This window comes from Daphnia pulicaria, chromosome 8 (assembly GCF_021234035.1).
Source record: "Daphnia pulicaria isolate SC F1-1A chromosome 8, SC_F0-13Bv2, whole genome shotgun sequence".
NCBI lineage: Eukaryota > Metazoa > Arthropoda > Branchiopoda > Diplostraca > Daphniidae > Daphnia > Daphnia pulicaria.
In genome coordinates this window covers 8,359,637-8,378,532 of record NC_060920.1, presented here as the reverse complement: position 1 = coordinate 8,378,532, position 18,896 = coordinate 8,359,637, and the positions used below count along the sequence as shown (strand labels likewise).

Sequence of the window (18,896 nt, the reverse complement as noted above, 5' to 3'; positions counted from 1 at the left end):
TTCAGGAAAATTTTTTCGCGTCGCGCTGATGGAGATTTCGTGGAAATGAAATACACTAATTAAGTTTTGGGTTGCTCTCCTCCTTCGTCCCTGAGTGAAACTGGGCGACTTGCCCGCTAGATCGTTTCAAGGATCCAATCGACAAGTGCAACAGCAACAACAACATCCGCAGAACAAGAAAAAGCAATGCAAAAATCAAGAGGAGACATATAAGAGGAAAAAAGAAGAAAGTCAGACTGGTGTGATTATTAGAACAGTGCTGGAGAACTAATTCAAAAAAATTGAAAATGTTGATTCTAATATATACATCCCTATCGATGCCATACGTATTCCATCTCTCTGCTCCTTGTTATCTCTCTACCTAATAATAAAACAAACATTTCAAGGGTATATACACTATGTTATTTTTTGCGATTCTCCAGGTTGGCCTTGGAAGATTTTTGATGAGATGGGAGGAGGTTTGAATGGCATTACCATAGCCGCATACCCGGAATGATTCCTGCCTGCCTGGCTGGCCTGGCCTGCCCACCTTCATCATTCGCAAGCCAACAGACGCAGGAAGGAAGGAGAAAAAGATCTGATTTATTTGATTTTCTATTTTCCGCGCGCGCGTCCGTCCTGCTGCTGGCAAGTGGCGAAGAACATACTGGCAACGTGTCACCTTTTCTTTTCTTTTTGCCTTCTTCCCTCATTTCCCCACTGCACTGCCCAAACCCCCCCCCCCCCCCTCCTTCCCCCAATCTCTTTCTGGCTTTTGCATCCGGCCATCACAAATCCAGTCCGTCCGTCCATCCGCCGCCTCGTCATCCTTCATTGCCGAAATTCCTGAAATGACTTTGCAAATGTGTCAATGTCGTCCTTTTGTTTTCTTTTCTATACTATACCTCGGCTTCGCTTCTTTATTTATTTTTTCTTCTAGAGTAGCGGACACGGCGAGTCATTTTCGTTGCCGTTCGACGGGCTTTCAATGAAGCGAACAAGAAAAGCTGAAATGAGAGAGAACGCCGGACTCGATTGCTGTTGACGATGTGAGGCGAGACAAGACCATAGCAAAAATAACGAAAGAAAATAAGGAAAAAGGCGAAACAAAACAAATCAAGAGAATTCAAAATGGACGTGGCAGCGTCCGTCCCGCATTGGCGCGAAAATTCCAAACTACCACCGACGTTCGCGGCGCCCGGCATAAACCATACAAGATTTAGAGGTGACTCACCGTCCAAACATTCGCCCGAAGAGAGCATAGCAGTAGAGTAAAAGTGTTAGTCCGTGACATGCGGCGCGATGAGCAAAACCTCTTTCAACAGCAACAACTAGACCATTGAGTCTTTGCTTGTCTTTTTATACACTGATGTCTGTATTTTCTCGAGTCGTGCGCAGCATCATCAACAACAGCAACAGCATCGGATGAATCAACATTTTTCGCTTAAACGACCGGCGCGCAAGACGCAGAGGTATTAGAGTGCGCTGCTGATGACGGACGCCTGTATCCATATTTGGCGGTGTTGATATGGAGAGCTTTTGCGGATGAATAGAATAAGATATACTTGCTTGGATATATACTACCTGCCTCATGTATAGAAATAGAGCGCGCGCGCGCGGTCGTCGAGACGACTGCTGCTGGGCCGGGCCCCACATCATGCCTGCGCGATGACGTAAAAAGATGTGTCGTGATCTGGTTATTGGGATCCTGCCACCGGCTGTTGGGGCCAAAGTACTTTTCTGCATGCGTCGCCCCTCATATTCTATACTGTTTCTTCCTGCTGTTGATTATATGTATTGATTGATTTATTTATGATGATTTGACCATCGCGCACCACCATCATCTTTTTGCACCGGCAAATGACCAGCGCCTGATGTTTCTTTCTCTGCCGAGTTCTTTTTTTCTTTTTTTCTTTGTTGTTTCTTCGCTTGTTTTTTGCGATGACTAAATTTCTCTCTGCATTCCACTTTGATTTGTTTTGCTGCTTCTGCTGTTTCGTTTTCATCTGCGCTTTCTTTTTGGCAGTGTGGAATGCAGCATACGTATAGTATAGAGAAAAGAAAAAAGTAGAACTTGCGGCCGTCATTCCATCCATTCCTTTAGCGACCAAGAAGAAGCACGAGGTGCGTATTCAAATGTTTCTCTCATTGGAATTCCCATACAATTTTTTCTTGTTCTTCTCCCCTTTCCTGTTGTTCCTTTTTGCAATTGCTACCGTTGGCTTGCTATTCTCTATCCCCTGTTCAATGGCAAGTCCATCGCCATGCAGATCCATTTTCAGACAGCAAGACGACAATCAAGTATAGACCCAATTCGTTTAATTGATTATAACGAGGAGCTATAGTACAGATATTATAGACACGCCCCTCGTTCGCCGTATAGCATTCCATTGCCATTCTAACCATTTAAACGTTTTTTTTAATTAAATCCAACATTTTGGCGCCAGAGAGGGGGAAGAAGGAGAGATGGATGATGCCGGAATTCAAGATGGCCATCGATTCTTCCGACTTTTGGCGGTTTGTTTCTTTTTAAATTTGCAAAAAAGCCAATGAAACGGGAGGAGAAGAAAGGGCAAAACGTTGCGCTCGTTCATCACAATGACATCAAAAGAGTTTGGCCTGCTGATGTTGTGTCTTATGTGCTGTTCTCTATGCGGCGGCCGCTGCATTATCCAATCCGCGCAACTGTCGCGGATATGAACCGTTGCACTGGATGGACGAGGACGACGAATGCCATTCCAACCGTTGGCGACGGCGGCAGTTCGCAAAAGAGTGCACCGTGCTGTAGATACTAGCAGGACATTTGTTTACAAAACACGGATGGCGGCGACAATGAATTGTTAGAAATAAAGAAAAAAAAGTTAGACAAATTTGATCAAACAACGACCATTTAAGTTGAATTCAAAGTCTCATTTTCTGCTCTGTTGTCAGGCTATTTTTGCCAGCTCCCGATGTTTTTTTCCTCTGTTTTTGCCTGAACCGAAATTCCTACATAATCCACTGTCCACCAGGTGTAATAATAATAATAATAAAGGGAACCTGCCTGCCGCTGCCAGATGAAAAATCGTCCAATCCGCCAACGACTCACGATGGCGTCTCCGACTCGCCGTCCAGACGAGGCTCGGATCATTTATCCCGCAGCGGAGGCGATTCTGGCCCTTCTCAACAAGAGAACTCGTCCCTTAAGGATCGTTGACTCAATTTGGAAAAGGGATTCTTCTTTTTCATTTTGTGCTGACGGTTGTCACAAACCATTTCTTTTCTAGTTGATATATTCGACTTGGTTGTCGTTCAAACTAGCCAGCCGTTGTCATAAACTCCGTTTTGTTGCTATAGTGGGCTCACTGCAGGCTTCTGTGTGTTTACAAGCTATGCAGCCGAGATGGGCGGGTGAACAACAAAACAAAACAAAACAAAAAAACAAATACAAACATCTGGTGAGGTATACTATAAATTGATGAAAACCTTCACTCTATCTAACTCTTTTTAACTATAGGACGAATAATATGAATGAGGATTGAGGAGATATCAAGTTGGCAAGCCACGGACACGCATTCTTCAGTCAGTCAGTCAGACAGTTGGGTTGATTTTTAGTTCCTTACGTTAAGGGGTGGGCCATGCAGCTCGGCTATACAGGAGAAAGACACTCTACCCAGCAGCATTGGAAAATAAAAAAAAGGTGAAAGGGATGTGGATATAAGAAGAAGGATAAACGCTATACTCGCGTGGGTATATCTGGGCCGCTTTCCTGCTGCAAGTTTGATCCTAAGGATTTGTCCACGTTGCCAAGACATTTCATCCGAGCAAAGATAGAGAGAGAGGCAACCTCTGCATACTGCTGCACAAACTGATCCCCTGTTCTATCAGCTCCTGTCCGATACAACGGATTTTCCATCCCCTACTACATATGATATAGCTGGCCATCGGATGCATGACACGTCTAATGCGACTGATGGATCATACGCCAATCACGTGAAAAAAAGGCTAAGAAACCTGCTATGACGGGTCTTGGCCAACACGTCGGTGGTACAGTGACACTATACATGATTGCACATTGGAATTTTTAGGCAATACCTTCAATAGCATCCCTTGTTGGACAATATCTATAATTATACAAGGACGCGATACACACACACACACACATACACATACGCACACACACTGCAGGCACTGCTGTGAGGAGGAGGTGACGGGCAGCAGATTAGATTTTCTGGCGATAGTTTTGGCGTGTGCAAAGTGGGCGGTCAATTAAGACAGGAAACGTCAATCATTCAAACACCCACTTCATCATTTGTTGCTGTCGTCAATCACTTGAGTCGTCGTCGTCCTTGAATGCAGATGATGACTATACGCATTGGACAACTTATTCCTACTATCGATCGATATAGTTCGCTAACTTGCGCAACTTTTGGATGAAACTGTAGTAGCTACTTAATATTCAAAGAAATTTATTTTTCAAATTCCAGTTAAAGAGCCCTATTTACGTTCGTCGGTGGTGACAATCAGATAAGAAGGATGTGATAGACGTCCGAAGGCTCACTGGAGACGGTGACATTGCTGAAGGTTATTCTGCTGCGATTTGTTTTCCATTTGGGGAAGTAATATTATGATACATATATGAGGAAAAGCGGAAACGATGTGAAATACTGTTGGGCAGGAAATAACTTCCAATCATGGTTGACGCAATCTCTAGTACCTCCAAAAAGGGCACTGAAATATGTTCTTCTTCTCAACACATTTGAACACGTTTTTTCCCCTTCAGGTCTATAATAGGTAACAACAAGGAACCGATGACGCAATGGAAAAGAATAGCGTGATCATAGGAGGTGATGAAGTAAGACGGTAGAGCGCTAGGTGGCAGTAGGTAGGGCTCCATTGTTCACCCATTTATTTATTCTTCGCAGTTCCGTGAAGTTATATTCTATCTAGACGAACAGCTCGAAAGTCACATCACTGAGATATAGCGATATCGATATTCGTTTAAATGTACAGTTTAATACCTTTCTTCAGTATCGTCGTCAATTGTGCGCATAACGGTGGATACCGGTACTCGTGTTATAATTTCTAACACAATTGTTGTAAGATGACATGAGATTAAAAATAATAAAAAACAAAAGCCAAGTTTCTGCACAAAAAAATTTGTGTATTATTAATACTAGTATAGAGGGTACAGTACAACCTAGTAGAACACAGAGACGTACAGCTCATCCCTAGCTAGAGACAGAGTTATTTATAGCGCTGCAATGATTCTGATCAAATATAGACAAACATAAAAAGTTTTCTGCACAGTGCACACACGTATAAGTATGCACGTCGCAGAGATCGAAAGGAAAACGGGATTATCGCCCTCTTCCTGGTTCTTTGAAATTTTGCAGATCTAGCCACATCATTCATGAAAACTACTTTATGTAGGCTGTAAGGTATTCAGTGCCTACTTAAAGAATGGGAACGCGCAAGAAAACCTTATGGAAAAAGGGGATTTTCTCGGCGCCCTCAAAAATTAAATTTTTTGCGCGAAGAGCGAAATTTTTTTTTTTTTACACAGTCATTAACTCATTATGGCAACATTATGGTTATAAAAGGTAACAGTGGCAACACCGCTCACCGCTTCCAATCCACGGATGTTCGTCTGCATACTGCCATACTGCAACTCTACAGATTCTGCTTTGACAAATTGTCCTGCATTTCTCAAATGGTGAGGCTAGTTTCAATCATTGAATTGTTAAATTGTGGTGATCATTTGGAAAATGAGTTCGTTCACGCAAAATTTTGCTTTTGTTTCTTGGTGGCCTAACCTGTCACCTGTGTTACCCACTGCTGTCCCGTTGCCTCCTATAAACGTGGTTAAAACAGAGCAATCAAACGTCAAATCAAGGAAATGCTAGAAACAGCCTTGAGTTTGAGTATTCAATTCAGTATGACTATTGAAGTTACCAATAACTTTCTGGCTATTTTAACAAAATCTAATATTTCTTCTTTCAGACTGGCATATTTGGACCAACATTGACATGATCATAAAAAAAGACTAATGTCCAGGAAGAAATTAGCTTGGTGAGGAAACTCTTGTCATGGAGAAAAGTTATATGTGGCTGTACTCGAGCCTCCAACAAATGAACTCTTGCTGCAGTTTTAACCGAGACGGAATTTGAAAATCCCCTTCCTCAGCTATACTATCTGAGGCAGGTGACTCCCACAATACAACTATCAAGCAAGTATAAGGTGAATCACATTCAACTGCCTTATTTCATTTGAAAAGGCTAATACTTTGTTATATTTAGTCAACGACAATTGTAATCTGGAACTCGACGAACAAGTTGCTAGAGAGGAATTTCAGACGATCGTCAATGTTTAGAAAGAAGAAGATGACTGCTCAATACAATTAAATCAAAGAAGGACAATATGTAAGCTCTGGTGGAAGCTATGAAAGAGTTTGGCGTTGAAGTGGATAACGATTTAATTTAACTAGCGTCAAATCTGAACCCAAAGTAGAGCCAGAAGGTACATCTATCACCGGCACACCAATATCCAACGGAACTTACTCCACAAGACTGGCATAATTGTAGTGCGTACTGAAATTAACTTGCGAATCATAGTTCTGATGGATTCACTTTCAAGGAGAAAAGCAGTCGACAGTCCTTATAGGAGGAGAGACACTGTAAATGTCATTTGCTTAGCGATTGAGATTAGCGAAAGTCGTGGATACCATCTGTCAATCAATGCGTCTTGTCTACCGACCCGGATCCCCCCTGTATATATCGATCCTCTCGATCCTGGTTGCTTACATCCGCCAAGTTTTTATTGACACTAGCAAGCAAAAAGCTTCGCAACCAGATTCTTTGCCATTTGCAATCGGAATGATCAGTTTGAGTAAGTCAACGTTTACTAGACATTTCCATGTAAACTTCTACGTTTGATTTTGAAAGTGATGAGGTATTTCCACGCCATTCGACCAAGGTTAATCGAAAGTAAACAATTCTAAGGCATGTAAGTTAATCGTTAGAGTTTTGACTTTTCGAAAGATCCATTTTTTAATCTACATCAATTTATTTTGTGAAAGCATGCCGAAGATCTTTTGCCTTTCTCATCCACGTGATCGCTGCCGTGTCATGAAGATGCTTCTTTGAGAGGGTCTCTACTATATTGCAACCTGCAAGACAAAAAAGTGATGAGAACAGGAAATCTGAATTGGTTATAACGTTCGTACTTTTAAGACAAATCAAGCAGGTTAGTATATTGCTTACATTTTAGTCTACGTATGTGTGCTAAAGAGTCGTGCACTCGTAAGTTACTTTAGAATGTTTAAAATGAAATTTAGGTATATTTTCAACATGTTCTAACTGATGCAGTGTTTATTTATCATTTTTCAATTACCATTTTAGAGTTCAACCTGCAGACGGGCCGGCCAGTTTGCATGTCCTTCACGCTTGAAGGTCACGGTGAACATTACGTGTAAAACTGTCAATGCGACGGCGGAGAGGTTGGGTGAGAAAGGTACGTGTTTCATCATTATCAAACAGGTACAAGGCTTAAGAGGTGAAGGTGATGAAAAAATCGTATAAAAAGGAGAGAGAAAAGGCCAGAGACATTAGTCGAGTGAGCATCTCCGACACGGTAACAACTGCAGCGCACTATCTGTCACAATCTGCCTTCTTCACCGTATTGCCAGTTCGCATCCATGGGTATATAATCTGTCTTTACATGGAGTTTTCTATTAATGTCATTTATTTTCTGTTTTTTAAATATGCAAATTAATTAATGTTTGAATTTGTTTACTGTCTAACGTTAATAAGGCGTCGTATGCTGTTGGGTGTTGTATCGTTGATTGGTGGGTCGACCACTGGTGTAATGATGTCTCCTGGGTATGGCGGATACCAAACCGCGACGTTGCCGCCTTACTAACCAAAACTTACGCAACGACCAGTTACTGCACCGAGGTCTTAAAGTACTACACTACTAAGGCACCGGAGTTTTATACCATAACTTACGCTGCCCCGAGTTACTACACTTCCAAGGCGACGGAGCATGACTACGCATGCTGCCCCATCCTACTACACCGAGGCTCCCAAGTATTACTCTGTTCTCAGCTACTTATTGCACCAATTTTCCTAAATTCTACTCTGTTCCCAGCTGCTACACCGAGGCTTCCGCTGATTACTCCACCAAAACGGTCGAATACGAACCCAAAGCGGTAAAGTACTACTCTGCCCCGATCTACACAACCACAACTGAGGCGGCCAAGTATTACGCAGTCCCGACTTACTACACAGAAGCTGCTCTTTCGTACTACGTTGAACAGAAATACTACACTGATCTTTCAGTTCACTACACCACGACTTACGCTACGGGAGACCTTTTACGCTGGTACTATCTTTTGATAACTCACAGCTTTTTTTTTTCAAAACTAATCGTTTTGATTGTCTAGGAGTGGATTACAGTTCAAACAGTGATAAGCTGCTGTTGCAAATTCATGTCTCCGATCCTGATTTCGGCATCAACGGCTCGCTCTCCTACTTTATCCGATCGTCCAACTTGTTTCACATGGGCTCACAGATTTCGTCAGGTTCAGTAGTGCCTTCACCATTTCACGTAACCACCGACGGACGCCTTTTCACCGAATCGCTCATGGCCGAGTACAATCAGGATCGTTTTGTGCTTGAAGTAGTGGCGAGAGAGGAAGCTCCCCCATTCCGAGAAGACACTGCCAACGTTCACCTGTGGGTCTACGAACCCAATCAGCTGTCGATGATTGTCGTGGCCAAGCCTTTGGAACGGGCACTGATAGAAAGAGAGCTGTTGGGTGACGAGCTACGTAACGCTACACAACTGCGGATTGTCATCGATTAAATGCGGCATCACGTGGAAGACGACGGTTCTCTCAACAAGAACAAGACGGACGTCTACGTTCACGGTGTCGACCGTGGAGGCAATAAAACCATCGCACCAGTGTCCGAAGTATTGCGTGCCATCGATTTGCCTTATGACGTTTTACGTTCGTTTAACGACACTGCCATCGTCAACGTCGTTTCTGCCACAGCCGCTCCCAGGAAGGCCCTACTAGAGCCGGCCATAATGGCCCTGATAGCTCTCCTGGTCGTCCTTTTGGTTGGATTCGTGATGGTCATTTTTACTTGCTGTTGCATACGTAATTGGGATATCGTGGCAACCAACAACCAGCACGAATCAAGCAACAAGTCGGGCAGCTCCACTGTCAACAGAGAACTAATGCTGTCGACGATGCATCGCCCCACCCCGCCTCTGTTTCGCATTCACCCTCTGAATTGCTCAACAGCACCGAAAATCCTTTGTGGATCGACAAATACGTCAAACATTACGAGGAACAAGAGTTGAGTATGCGAGTGGCACCCGATTTGGAGAGCCCAATCCGAATGGGAGGTGCTAGTAACAATGCAAGTGGAGCGGATCAAGCCAATCCTTACGCCACGACCCAAAAACCGAGACGAGCTCTACCCTCCATCCATCTAGGAGAAGAAGTGGGCGAATCCAGCGACTACGCTACTATCGGGGGTAGTCCCAATAACAAGTACCCTACATCGAGAGAGACTCAAATCATTTTAGCGGTAAGTCCCAATTTGTTTCTTTATTTACTGAAAGCGAGTTTGACGTTCCTTATTTTAAACAGAGTCGATCGAGCACTCCTCATCTAATGATGAATCAAAATGGAGAACCGATATTGGTAGCCGATTTGATCTAAAGCGACCCCTTTTTAAAATTAGAATGCGCCTTTTTAATTTGTTGACAATGGCGACTATGACACGACGAAAATGATATTTGTACATGTTTTTAGTATTTCTCCTTCGAATTCATTTGTGTGACGAACTTGGTTTCAAATCGTCGTCGTAAGTACACGCTCAAAATTTAAGGTATTTAATGTTTGAATATAATGGCGTTTGACAATTTGAAAAATGTCAATTTAATTATTGGTAGTATTAAATTAATGGGGAAAGAATTAATTTAAGCGAACGGTAAAAGCTCAAGGCTCTGTTGTAAACGCCAAAGTCAGGGGCGGTTATTATTATAGCACCTTTGGCAAGGACGACTTTTACCGACCCTTCCTTATTTTGATGGTTACATCACCAGGTTTCAGGACAAGTGAGCATCTGCGTTTCTCTTTGTCTCGGCGGAATTTGTTATTCTAAGTGATTTTTTTACCAAACGAACTGGGTCAAAGTTTTTAAAGCAGTGATTCTATTTTTTACTTGTGCTGCTGTGAACTTTTCATGGATTTCCATTTTCAGCAGCTCCATTGAACCTCAAAATCCCAAATTCAAAGTATGATAATTCCGTTGCACTTCTTCGTCAAAGTATCCCAATAGCGCTTCACCATGACCAGACGAAAACATTTGAATTTCAAATTTTAACGTTTTTAGTATTTCTCTTTCGAACTTTTTTTACTTGAATTTTGTTTCAAATCCGTTGAAAGTACACACTCAACATTTAAAGTATTTAATGCTGAAATACAATGGCTCTTGACAATTTGCAAGATGTAAGTTTAATAGTAGAATTCTTCAAACGAGTGAGACGAACGCCGAGTTGATTGATTTCCGTCGAACGGGCTCTTAAATTGCGTAGCTTCCCCTTTTAGGATCTTGTTAGCGTCTTTCGATTTTACACGAATGTCTTGAATGTCATCTTGCAATCTGAATTCGTGATTTATTTCAGTTATCATATTGATTTGGCAATTCTATTTGTGGAACCTTACTTGATTATTAGTTTATCTTGACGTTGTTGGCGTTGTTTTAATTTGACCTGGATAGACTTCAATTCCGAATCGCGTTTCTTTAGTCTTCCTCCGATCATTTTTTCTTCGTTTATGTTGCTCGAAAGCCCAGTTATATTCAAACGTTGTTCTTCTACTTTGGTTGCTATCGATTCGATATTTCTTAAAACTTCTTTACGCTCGCCGGAAGTAGCTGCTGCGATGGACGCCTTCGTCAAGGCACATTGTTCCTGTGATCGATTTAGAACAAACTGTAACATCTTAGGTGAAAGTACCGGATGTGTAACCGGATGTTCACTAAAGCCCGGGGACTATTTGTTTGCAATGCTTTTTAACGTAATAGAGGGTATACACAAATCATACCGAGATCAAATAATGATTTAAAGTGTTACCTCCAGATTTCTAATAGATTTTTCGCTACATTCGATGTCCGACTTGAATTTTCGCAGCAGGTTCCTTGCAGATCTCAAATCATTTGCCAATGATTTTTGTTTTATCAAAGCATTTTCTCGTTGGTGTGTTAGCGAAACTATTTCACGGTCCTCCAGAAGTGATTCGTTTGCCTTTTTCTTCGACGACAACTTCAATTTCTCTAGATTTTGGCTCAGCTCTTCTTTAACGACTTGCAGGTGGTCAATCTGTTTCGTAAATTCAGCATTCGTCTCCTTAGATTCGATTAAACGTAATTGTAGATTCACTAAAGTGTGACCTGGGCGTTGATCGCCCATCACTATCACCACCGTCTGATAATCTCAATCGTTTTCCTACGAAATTTTACGGTCACAGTTGTGCACTCCTCGTGAACGACCGACGCCTGCGTATTCTTTTTGTGGACACTTTTAGCAGGCAGCAGGGTCTTATCACTACACTTCCTTCATGCAAATAGTTAAAATTTTCTAATTTTTTTAAATTGTTGTCTTGAGGCCTTTTGGTCCTTGGTATTTGTTTATTTATTGTCAGAATTTGAAAGCTATTTTATTTCAGTGCAGGAGATGTGTTTAAGGTATTTAACTAGAGGGAATTTTTGCGGTTTAAGATGTGTGATTACAGTACAGTAATGTGATTCATTTTTCATCGGGCAACGACTTTTTCCATCAGAAAAACGAACACGGAAATCATGCACCCAACAGCTAAAACAACAAATGCCCCTGTCAGATTAGCCAAAGATATTCGCGTCAGTTGCTTTTTCTCCTTCTTCTTGACGTTCCTATTGTCATTTTTGTCATTCAAGCAAGGCCTAGTATTCGGTTCAAACCAAGTCTGCCACAGCGAAATCAATCCCATTTCATGAAGCCGTAAGGTCCTGTGGAAAAGCGTATGAAGCGTGAGATCGATAAAAAATTGTTATTCAACACTTAAACCCTGTTATACCCTTGATTGAATTTCTCTCGGTAACGACTGGTTTTAGCCATACCCCAGCCGTATCCTAGATTTCCATTATCACTTTTTGCAGCTATAGTTAGTTTGCACTGCCCTGTTCGACGGTAATCTTCTTGAATAGCAGCTTTTAAAGTCACTTCACCCTGTCAAATAATTACTCTTTAGTCAATTGCCAAGCTAGCATGCAAGGGTAATAATTTACGTCCAAAAAAGCATATTGATGCGGTAAAGATTTAACGTGTTCGACGCACTGCCGTGTGGAATTACACCGCGATTTAGAATGAGCACGCAATTTGTCACCCAACGTTTTGTAAAATTTGCTTTCGGCCGTCTGTAATTTAACGACTGAATTACAATCACGCTAAATGATATCAATATTTCAAATTTACAAGAACGTACGGAAAGAAAAATATCAGGACCTAATCCTTTATTGACGACTAAAAGAACATTTGACTCGGCGGCATCTTCAGAAGAAGTTAAAAGCGGTAGAGCGCGACCAGTTTGCATCACCTAAGATATTAGAGTTCCGTTGTAGACGTTGAGGAGTACCAGAATCAAGAAACACCAAGCCCCGACCACCATACGTATGGGGGTGAACTTGTTTGATATGTATCCACCTGTAAAGGAAACATGTGGTTAATATTGAAGAACAGTTTATTTTCATCGTGTATGATATTTAATTAGCTTATTCGAAATACGTTGTACCTTGATTCAGTAATGTACCAAATACGTAAATGCAGATATTTTCTTTCACGCCGACATTAGTAGAATTTTCAGCGTTTTGTGGGAGTAGACTGTTTGTTTTAAGGAATCGATTGAAACACGACAAAGTGACGATCACGGATGCGGTGGCTATCATTAACGCCATCCAAACCTTAATGTATTTAAAATGATTTTAACCGTATTTTAAGAACTGAAAGAAAAATATTTGTGTCCCAAACAGACCCAGAATTGAAATGGCTTGATGACGGCGTCGATGTTATTTTTCGATACCTCGGGCATGGGAATGATAAAAGCTATCGGGGTATAGAGCCAAGGATGGACAAAATTCAATCGCTGCGAACGGACTGGCGTTGGTTGGAGGACAGCGATAATGGCGTCGCATTCCTAGGAGTAAAAGAATTCAAGAATGAAATATCTGGTGCACTACGGTTTTTGCGTTATTGCTCTGTTTGCGTACTCCTCTAACAGCGTAGCTAATCAGGCCAGGTTTATTCGGTCCTCCGTCTTCAAGAGTCTGTAATGGACGTGGAGGGGCATTGATGTCGAGAATCGAGTAGCTGCAATAAAAGAATTAATTCGGTAATAATTTGAGCCGAATAGTCTATACAGTTACAACTTACAACCAGTCCGAGATTTTTATTAACATTTCTTCTTATCTAAAATGTACGTACTTAAATTTATATCGATGAGACAACCAGTCCAGTATACTAGGAGAAACGCCTTCCATGCCGACTAGGTAGCCAGTCGCATTCCTTTGGATCTTTGTTGATACGGGATACTAAAAACCAAAAAGATTTACATCTCATTCCATAATCGTTTTTTTTTTTTAAAGAAAACTATTTCATATGTACCTCTGTTACGATGACCACAAGATGATCTTTATTCAACGGAGACGCTCCCATCAACACCGTAGGTGGTGGCGAGTAATCGACTGATAGCGAAGGTTGACCAATAAAGACAACGATGCTAGTTACTAGGCAGAGGCAGAGGCATAGAATCTCCATGTAAATTTTTGTTTTCTTTGTTTTAGTGAAAAGTTTAAATCTTGTAGCCTACTCTCAGTAAGAGCACAACGACGATTGATTTCACGTCACTGTTGTTATTCACATTATATACGGGTGATACATCATCATATATGAACATTGTATAGGTTCTCTCTGCTCCAAATCCAAATTGGGATGACTATGCTTCATATAGTCAACAAGGTAATAAGGTTCCTTCCTAAAGAACGGTTTTTTGAAATATCAGTTGCCTGCTGTGCCTTCTGTAGCAAAGCGTTTCCCTTCTATGTAGGACTACGACACAATATTTTACATTATTGAACACCTTTCCCGTCTGTGCTGGGAAAAAAAGCCGTGTAATGGATCAATCACAGAAATAGTGTATTGTGTAGTTTTTTTGTTTTTGTTTTTACAGTCGACCGATTCTTTTTGCTTATCGATTAGTTGATTTTCAATAACCAACAACAGAAAATGACAAAATGATGGTCATTTGCTGGGCCGTTAATTATTTTCAGTTATGCTCCCCAAATGTATTTTGAATTAGAAGCGAAATTGCGGGACGATGTCCGAGTGTTCCATGCTAGTAATTGATAATAGGGGACACTGACTTGCTGAGATAGAATCCTGGTATCTTACAGGGCCCCTATAGATGTATTGGATAATTTTGGAAAATAAATTTATTTCCCTTTTAAAATTGAAAAACCATGCAGTTCAGTAGGTCTTTCAACATTTCACTTAACGATGGACGATATAGAACAGGTTTTTTAATGTTTATCGGCACCGCTTTTTTTCAATACCAAAACCGAAGATTATTTTTCCCTGTAAACAAATTACTCTGTGCATAATAAATAATGCAATTTCATCCGTGATATTTTCCTCTCCGCTACGAACAATATAAATGCGTTTTAAAATTGCGACACAAATTCGACAAAGGGAAATCTTAAGCAACCATGGGTAAAAACGAAAATAAATCTTGGTGACTGCGGTCGCGATGCCTAACCTGGTTTTCGCACAGGTATTTTAAAGTTTCAATTTGGTATTAATCGGCGGCGACGAAGAGCTTGGGATCACAGGCGGATACTCGCAGCAATCCAGTGTATACGAAATAGAGGATTTTTTCGAAGGTGAGCGAATCGAGGTCATCCAGCGCCACACGTTTGCTACCCGATTCTCTCATACCATTTGAGTTGAATAATTCCCTGAAGACGGGAGAACGGGCGGCCATCAAGGCCTTGTGGGCTTTGAAAGTTCGTCCACCAACCATGAATTCAACATCGGTCAAACGACCATCAATCGAAGCTGACCACAGATTGTCTGCCAAGTTGATATCTCTTGACTGATAAGAATAATATCCAACGTTTTTACAAGAAACATCGATCATGGAAATTATGGTAAAAGGAGCTTGTAGAGAATTTGGAAGATCGACCGAGAAAATAGCCATGGCCGGCTCGAGATTAGCCACCTTTTTCCACTGGCTGGCGGGAATCCGTTTGCTGTTCGAGGTCTTACCGTCGATTGAAGATTTTGTCTTGATAACAATTATAATATCGATCACATCCAGTCCACCTTCGAGCCACTGTTTGCTGAAGATAAACAATGCGGGATTCTGCTTGCCTTCTTCTAACTCGCATCCGGACCGGAAGCAGACTTGAAACGCCTCTTGGTGATTGAAGTTGACGACTCTAATCAATTTGTCCTCTGGTAAGTGACTAATATCCCAGGAAAAACGGATTTCGGTCGAGTCGGGTTGGATGCTAATTTCTGATCTGTAAACGAGAAGAGGTATTATTTATTTGCTTTAAAACTTTTGATCTAATTATGTACTACTTTGGCCACAGGTCGATCTCGAAAGGTTCCCCCATGCAAGTCGGAGTTGTTGGAGGTTTCGTCGACATGAAATGCTCGGGAAAGGTCTTGGTCGTCAACTTTTCTAGGTCTGTCAGACACAATTGTTTGAGTGTTTCCACTCCATACTTGTCGGCCAACGACAACAGCTGATCACAAACCGTGGCTTTGAACTGAAGCAACATCAATCTCCCAGTATAAATAAACTGGAGAAAGCACTTGAAAGTTTCCGGATCCAAATCATCTGACAAGCGGATGCTGTCACTATTACCGAATTCGGCGGCTAGGCGAGCACTTCGTGCACAGATGATGAACTTGTGCGCGTTGAAGACCTTTTTGCCGATGGAAAATTTTAAATCGGTCCAGCAACCATGTTGAGCGCATGTCCAGAGCTGATCGTCTAAAAGTTTATCGTACTGTTGGTGGACGTAAGTGTCCACGACACCTTCAAGGTAGACTCGGCAAGTATTTTGGCAAACACTCTCTAAATCCCTAAAATTTTCGGTGAATAGATCCAATTTGCTGGCCCGCTTTTCAGAGTTCTTTCTCTTCATTAACTGAGGTTTTCCGTTGTTGCATGTCAGTCGGACCAGTGCCACTCTCAAGCCAAGGTGATGCAAATTTAATATGGTAAGTGATAATGTTGCAACGTCTTCGTTGTACCGGAGACCGAATTGGAAGGTTTGAGGAAACCGTTGACAATTCATCCAGCCGGAAAGAACACCGACACCTTTACAAACGTTTTCTGCTTGCCAGTTCAAATTCAATTCGAGAGCTTTGAACGAGGCAATTAGAGGGATCTTATCGTTCGGCTTCCTCACTGTCAATTCACGTTTCTCAGCAGCTTGAGCCATCTAATCGAATGAACGGATCCAGAATAAACACAATGGAATTTTACTAATTGATTACGGTAAACGAGTGAGCACAGAATAAATACCTGGTATCTTAAGAGCTCCTTGCTGTCCATTTTACAATACACTGAGAAAAGATGACGGAAGTGAGGAACAGGATTTTTGTTATGTCTGCTTGCGTTGAACAACGATACCTGTAAGGCTGTAACTAATACGGCCAATGCTTGAATGTGATGTGAAGAAGAAAAAAGAAGGATCCCGCAAAATAATCCGCAACACGGCGCCACTAAAGTATTTTCTTGGTTTTGACTTTTGAGCTAATTTTGTGGAAATGGTTTATTTTGTTTTTTACTTAAATGTATTGAAAGTTATGTGTGTCGTCTGGACTGGACAAAAAAAAAAGCAAAACAATTCCAACGTTTTTGGTGGGAAGTAGAGGGCGGGTAGCCTATTAATTGCACCTTTGGCAAGGACGATTTTTGCCAACCCTTCCTTATTCTCGTTGCATCGCCAAATTTCAGAACAAAACTGACAGAACCGTTTATTTCGCTGACAAGGGAGAAACTGCGTTCCTTCACGTCCTGGAATTTTTTGTTTTGTGTGTGTGTGTTTTTTTTTTTTTAATTATGCGATCTGTGTCAAAATATTTGCAGCAGTGACTCTATTTTGTTTGTTTTCTGTGTAATATGATGGGGGGGGGGGGGCGTGTAAAAGGCGTGTGTAGATGGCGGGACACAACGTATACAACTGGACCCTGGAACTATTGTGTTTGTTTTGTATTGTGACTGCTTTTCGGTAAGTCGAGATTAACTTACTTATAATTCAATAGGCCCTTGTCTACTTTTAGCAGCTCCATTCGGGCTCAAAACTCAAACTCGAAGTACTGGTAGTGTCAGAAGTAGTCATTTTGCACTTTCTCAAAGGGGACGATTTGGATCGATTTGTCCCGTGCGCAAGGAGTAGCAAATTATCTCAATAACGATTAATGGTATTTAAAAGTAGCGTCCCATTTCGTTAACATCCTGTGCTTCCATGGCATGGATTTTTTGATTACCCAGCATGTTACAATATCAAAATCTGAACTTGGCGTAGCCCATCATATTTGATTCTGTCTATTTATTTCGTGAGACCATTTACAACTAAATAAGTGAAATTCGGCAATTACTACACTCTAAATTCACGAAACAAAATGCAACTTTGATACACAGTATGTTTCATAAATAAAGAAAAAAACAATCAGTAGGTAATAGGAATCTAAAAATAACACGAGATGTTATCATAGCCAACAGCAAACCTCCGGAGTTCAAATACAAAATATTTAGACGCGCAGAGTGAGTGACACTTCAATTTATCTCGGTTGTCGATTTCTCCAATTTTTCGGTCGAAGGGCTTGTTGATTTCCTATTGCATTTTTCTCATTGCATGTTAACATTGACGTTATAATTGTATAAAGAATTAAGCACTGAAATTTGTGATTTATGAAAAAAAGTTTTGACGTGCTTGAATCAGAGTAATAGTTATGTTAGGTTAAGATACGAATTAATGTATCAGGGCGTGTACTACGTATGTCTTTACTTTTCAGGTTGAAATTCAATTCCCCAAAGTACAGTTATTTTTTCCGTGGGAAATTATCAATTCTCCTAAGAAAGTTAGGATGGACAAGGCACATCCAATAGCTAAAGCAGCAAATGCCCCTGTCAAATTGGTCAAAGATAATCGAACCAGGGACTTTTCCTTGTTCTTGTTTTCACCACCATTTTTCCTGTCGTCATAGCAAGGCTTAGAATTTGGCTCATACCAGTTCTGCCACAAAGATATTAATCCTAATTCAAAAAGACGTGCGGTTCTGCGAAAAAAAAAAAAAATATTATGATACTCATCGCAACACCATAGGATATTCACAATACTAGAAATTACCCTCGATTGAATTCCTCCAGATAAGGGCTGTTTTTAGCTAGTCCCCAACCGGCGGCCTGCTTCATATATGGCGCTTCTCCAGCTATAGTCAGTTTGCACTGCCGCGTTTCTATGTAATCCTTTCTTATGGCGGCTTTTAATCCTATTGCAGACTGCTCACCAATAGTATTTTATTGTTAAGATATACGTTGATTCGCATACTATTTTAAATACAAGGTTGGATTTTGTCTCTTACACTTAGATACACGTGTTGAGCCGGCAAAGATTTTACTAGATCGACAGTGTAGAGTTAATATATGGACCGTTGCTGAAGAAGTTCTCCGAGTTTTAGTCATTGGTTGTTGTTTGTTTACCCGTCAGGCCGTCACCTTGTTTGAACACACTAAAGCTCGGGGAAAATGGCGATCCCCGATTCCATTCCCCGAGTTTTAGTTACCCCCGCAAGTGCAGTATCTGTCACTC

At 41.3% G+C, this 18,896-nt stretch overlaps 1 protein-coding gene and 4 long non-coding RNA genes across 13 annotated transcripts in view; 2 read left to right on the top strand and 3 right to left on the bottom strand.

Annotated features, from left to right (window-relative positions):
* The window catches only part of LOC124311652, a 37,674-nt gene extending 32,584 nt beyond the window's left edge, over window positions 1-5,090 (top strand). For 2 of the 4 annotated variants that reach the window (XR_006910079.1, XR_006910078.1), the window contains 2 exons: window positions 423-3,416; window positions 3,476-5,090. This is a non-coding gene — a long non-coding RNA (uncharacterized LOC124311652). The remainder of the gene's footprint in view (window positions 1-422; window positions 3,417-3,475) is intronic. The other 2 variants (XR_006910080.1, XR_006910081.1) reach the window with 2 other exon arrangements.
* Window positions 5,091-5,655: 565 nt separating this feature from the next.
* LOC124311584 lies at window positions 5,656-9,914 on the top strand. Of its 6 annotated transcripts, XR_006909939.1 has the most exons (12): window positions 5,658-5,894; window positions 5,962-6,198; window positions 6,258-6,380; window positions 6,446-6,538; window positions 6,595-6,963; window positions 7,037-7,203; window positions 7,359-7,470; window positions 7,543-7,658; window positions 7,770-8,045; window positions 8,107-8,340; window positions 8,402-9,557; window positions 9,620-9,914. It is a non-coding gene; the product is annotated as an uncharacterized LOC124311584 (long non-coding RNA). The 6 variants fall into 6 exon arrangements; XR_006909937.1 differs by having other exon boundaries at window positions 6,446-6,963; XR_006909938.1 differs by having other exon boundaries at window positions 6,258-6,538.
* Window positions 6,962-7,437, bottom strand: LOC124311762. The gene is made up of 2 exons (XR_006910212.1): window positions 7,351-7,437; window positions 6,962-7,126 (listed from the first exon to the last, which is right to left on the bottom strand). It is a non-coding gene; the product is annotated as an uncharacterized LOC124311762 (long non-coding RNA).
* A 4,635-nt stretch (window positions 9,915-14,549) lies between the features above and the next one.
* Window positions 14,550-17,141, bottom strand: LOC124311927. The gene is made up of 3 exons (XM_046776294.1): window positions 16,604-17,141; window positions 15,649-16,520; window positions 14,550-15,587 (listed from the first exon to the last, which is right to left on the bottom strand). The coding sequence occupies exons 1-3, from the start codon at window positions 16,631-16,633 to the stop codon at window positions 14,861-14,863; spliced, it is 1,629 nt and encodes a 542-aa protein (XP_046632250.1). The 5' UTR covers window positions 16,634-17,141; the 3' UTR covers window positions 14,550-14,860.
* Window positions 17,142-17,613: 472 nt separating this feature from the next.
* Window positions 17,614-18,840, bottom strand: LOC124311745. Its single transcript, XR_006910196.1, has 3 exons — window positions 18,670-18,840; window positions 18,435-18,586; window positions 17,614-18,363 (listed from the first exon to the last, which is right to left on the bottom strand). It is a non-coding gene; the product is annotated as an uncharacterized LOC124311745 (long non-coding RNA).
* Between the last annotated feature and the right edge of the window lie 56 nt (window positions 18,841-18,896).

Coding starts and splice junctions, on each gene's coding strand:
- LOC124311927 (XM_046776294.1), bottom strand. CDS start 16,633: ATGGACAGCAAGGAGCTCTTAAGATACCAG. Junction 16,521..16,603: donor AGGAGCTCTTAAGATACCAG/GTATTTATTCTG, acceptor TCATTCGATTAG/ATGGCTCAAGCTGCTGAGAA. Junction 15,588..15,648: donor GAGATCGACCTGTGGCCAAA/GTAGTACATAAT, acceptor TCTCGTTTACAG/ATCAGAAATTAGCATCCAAC.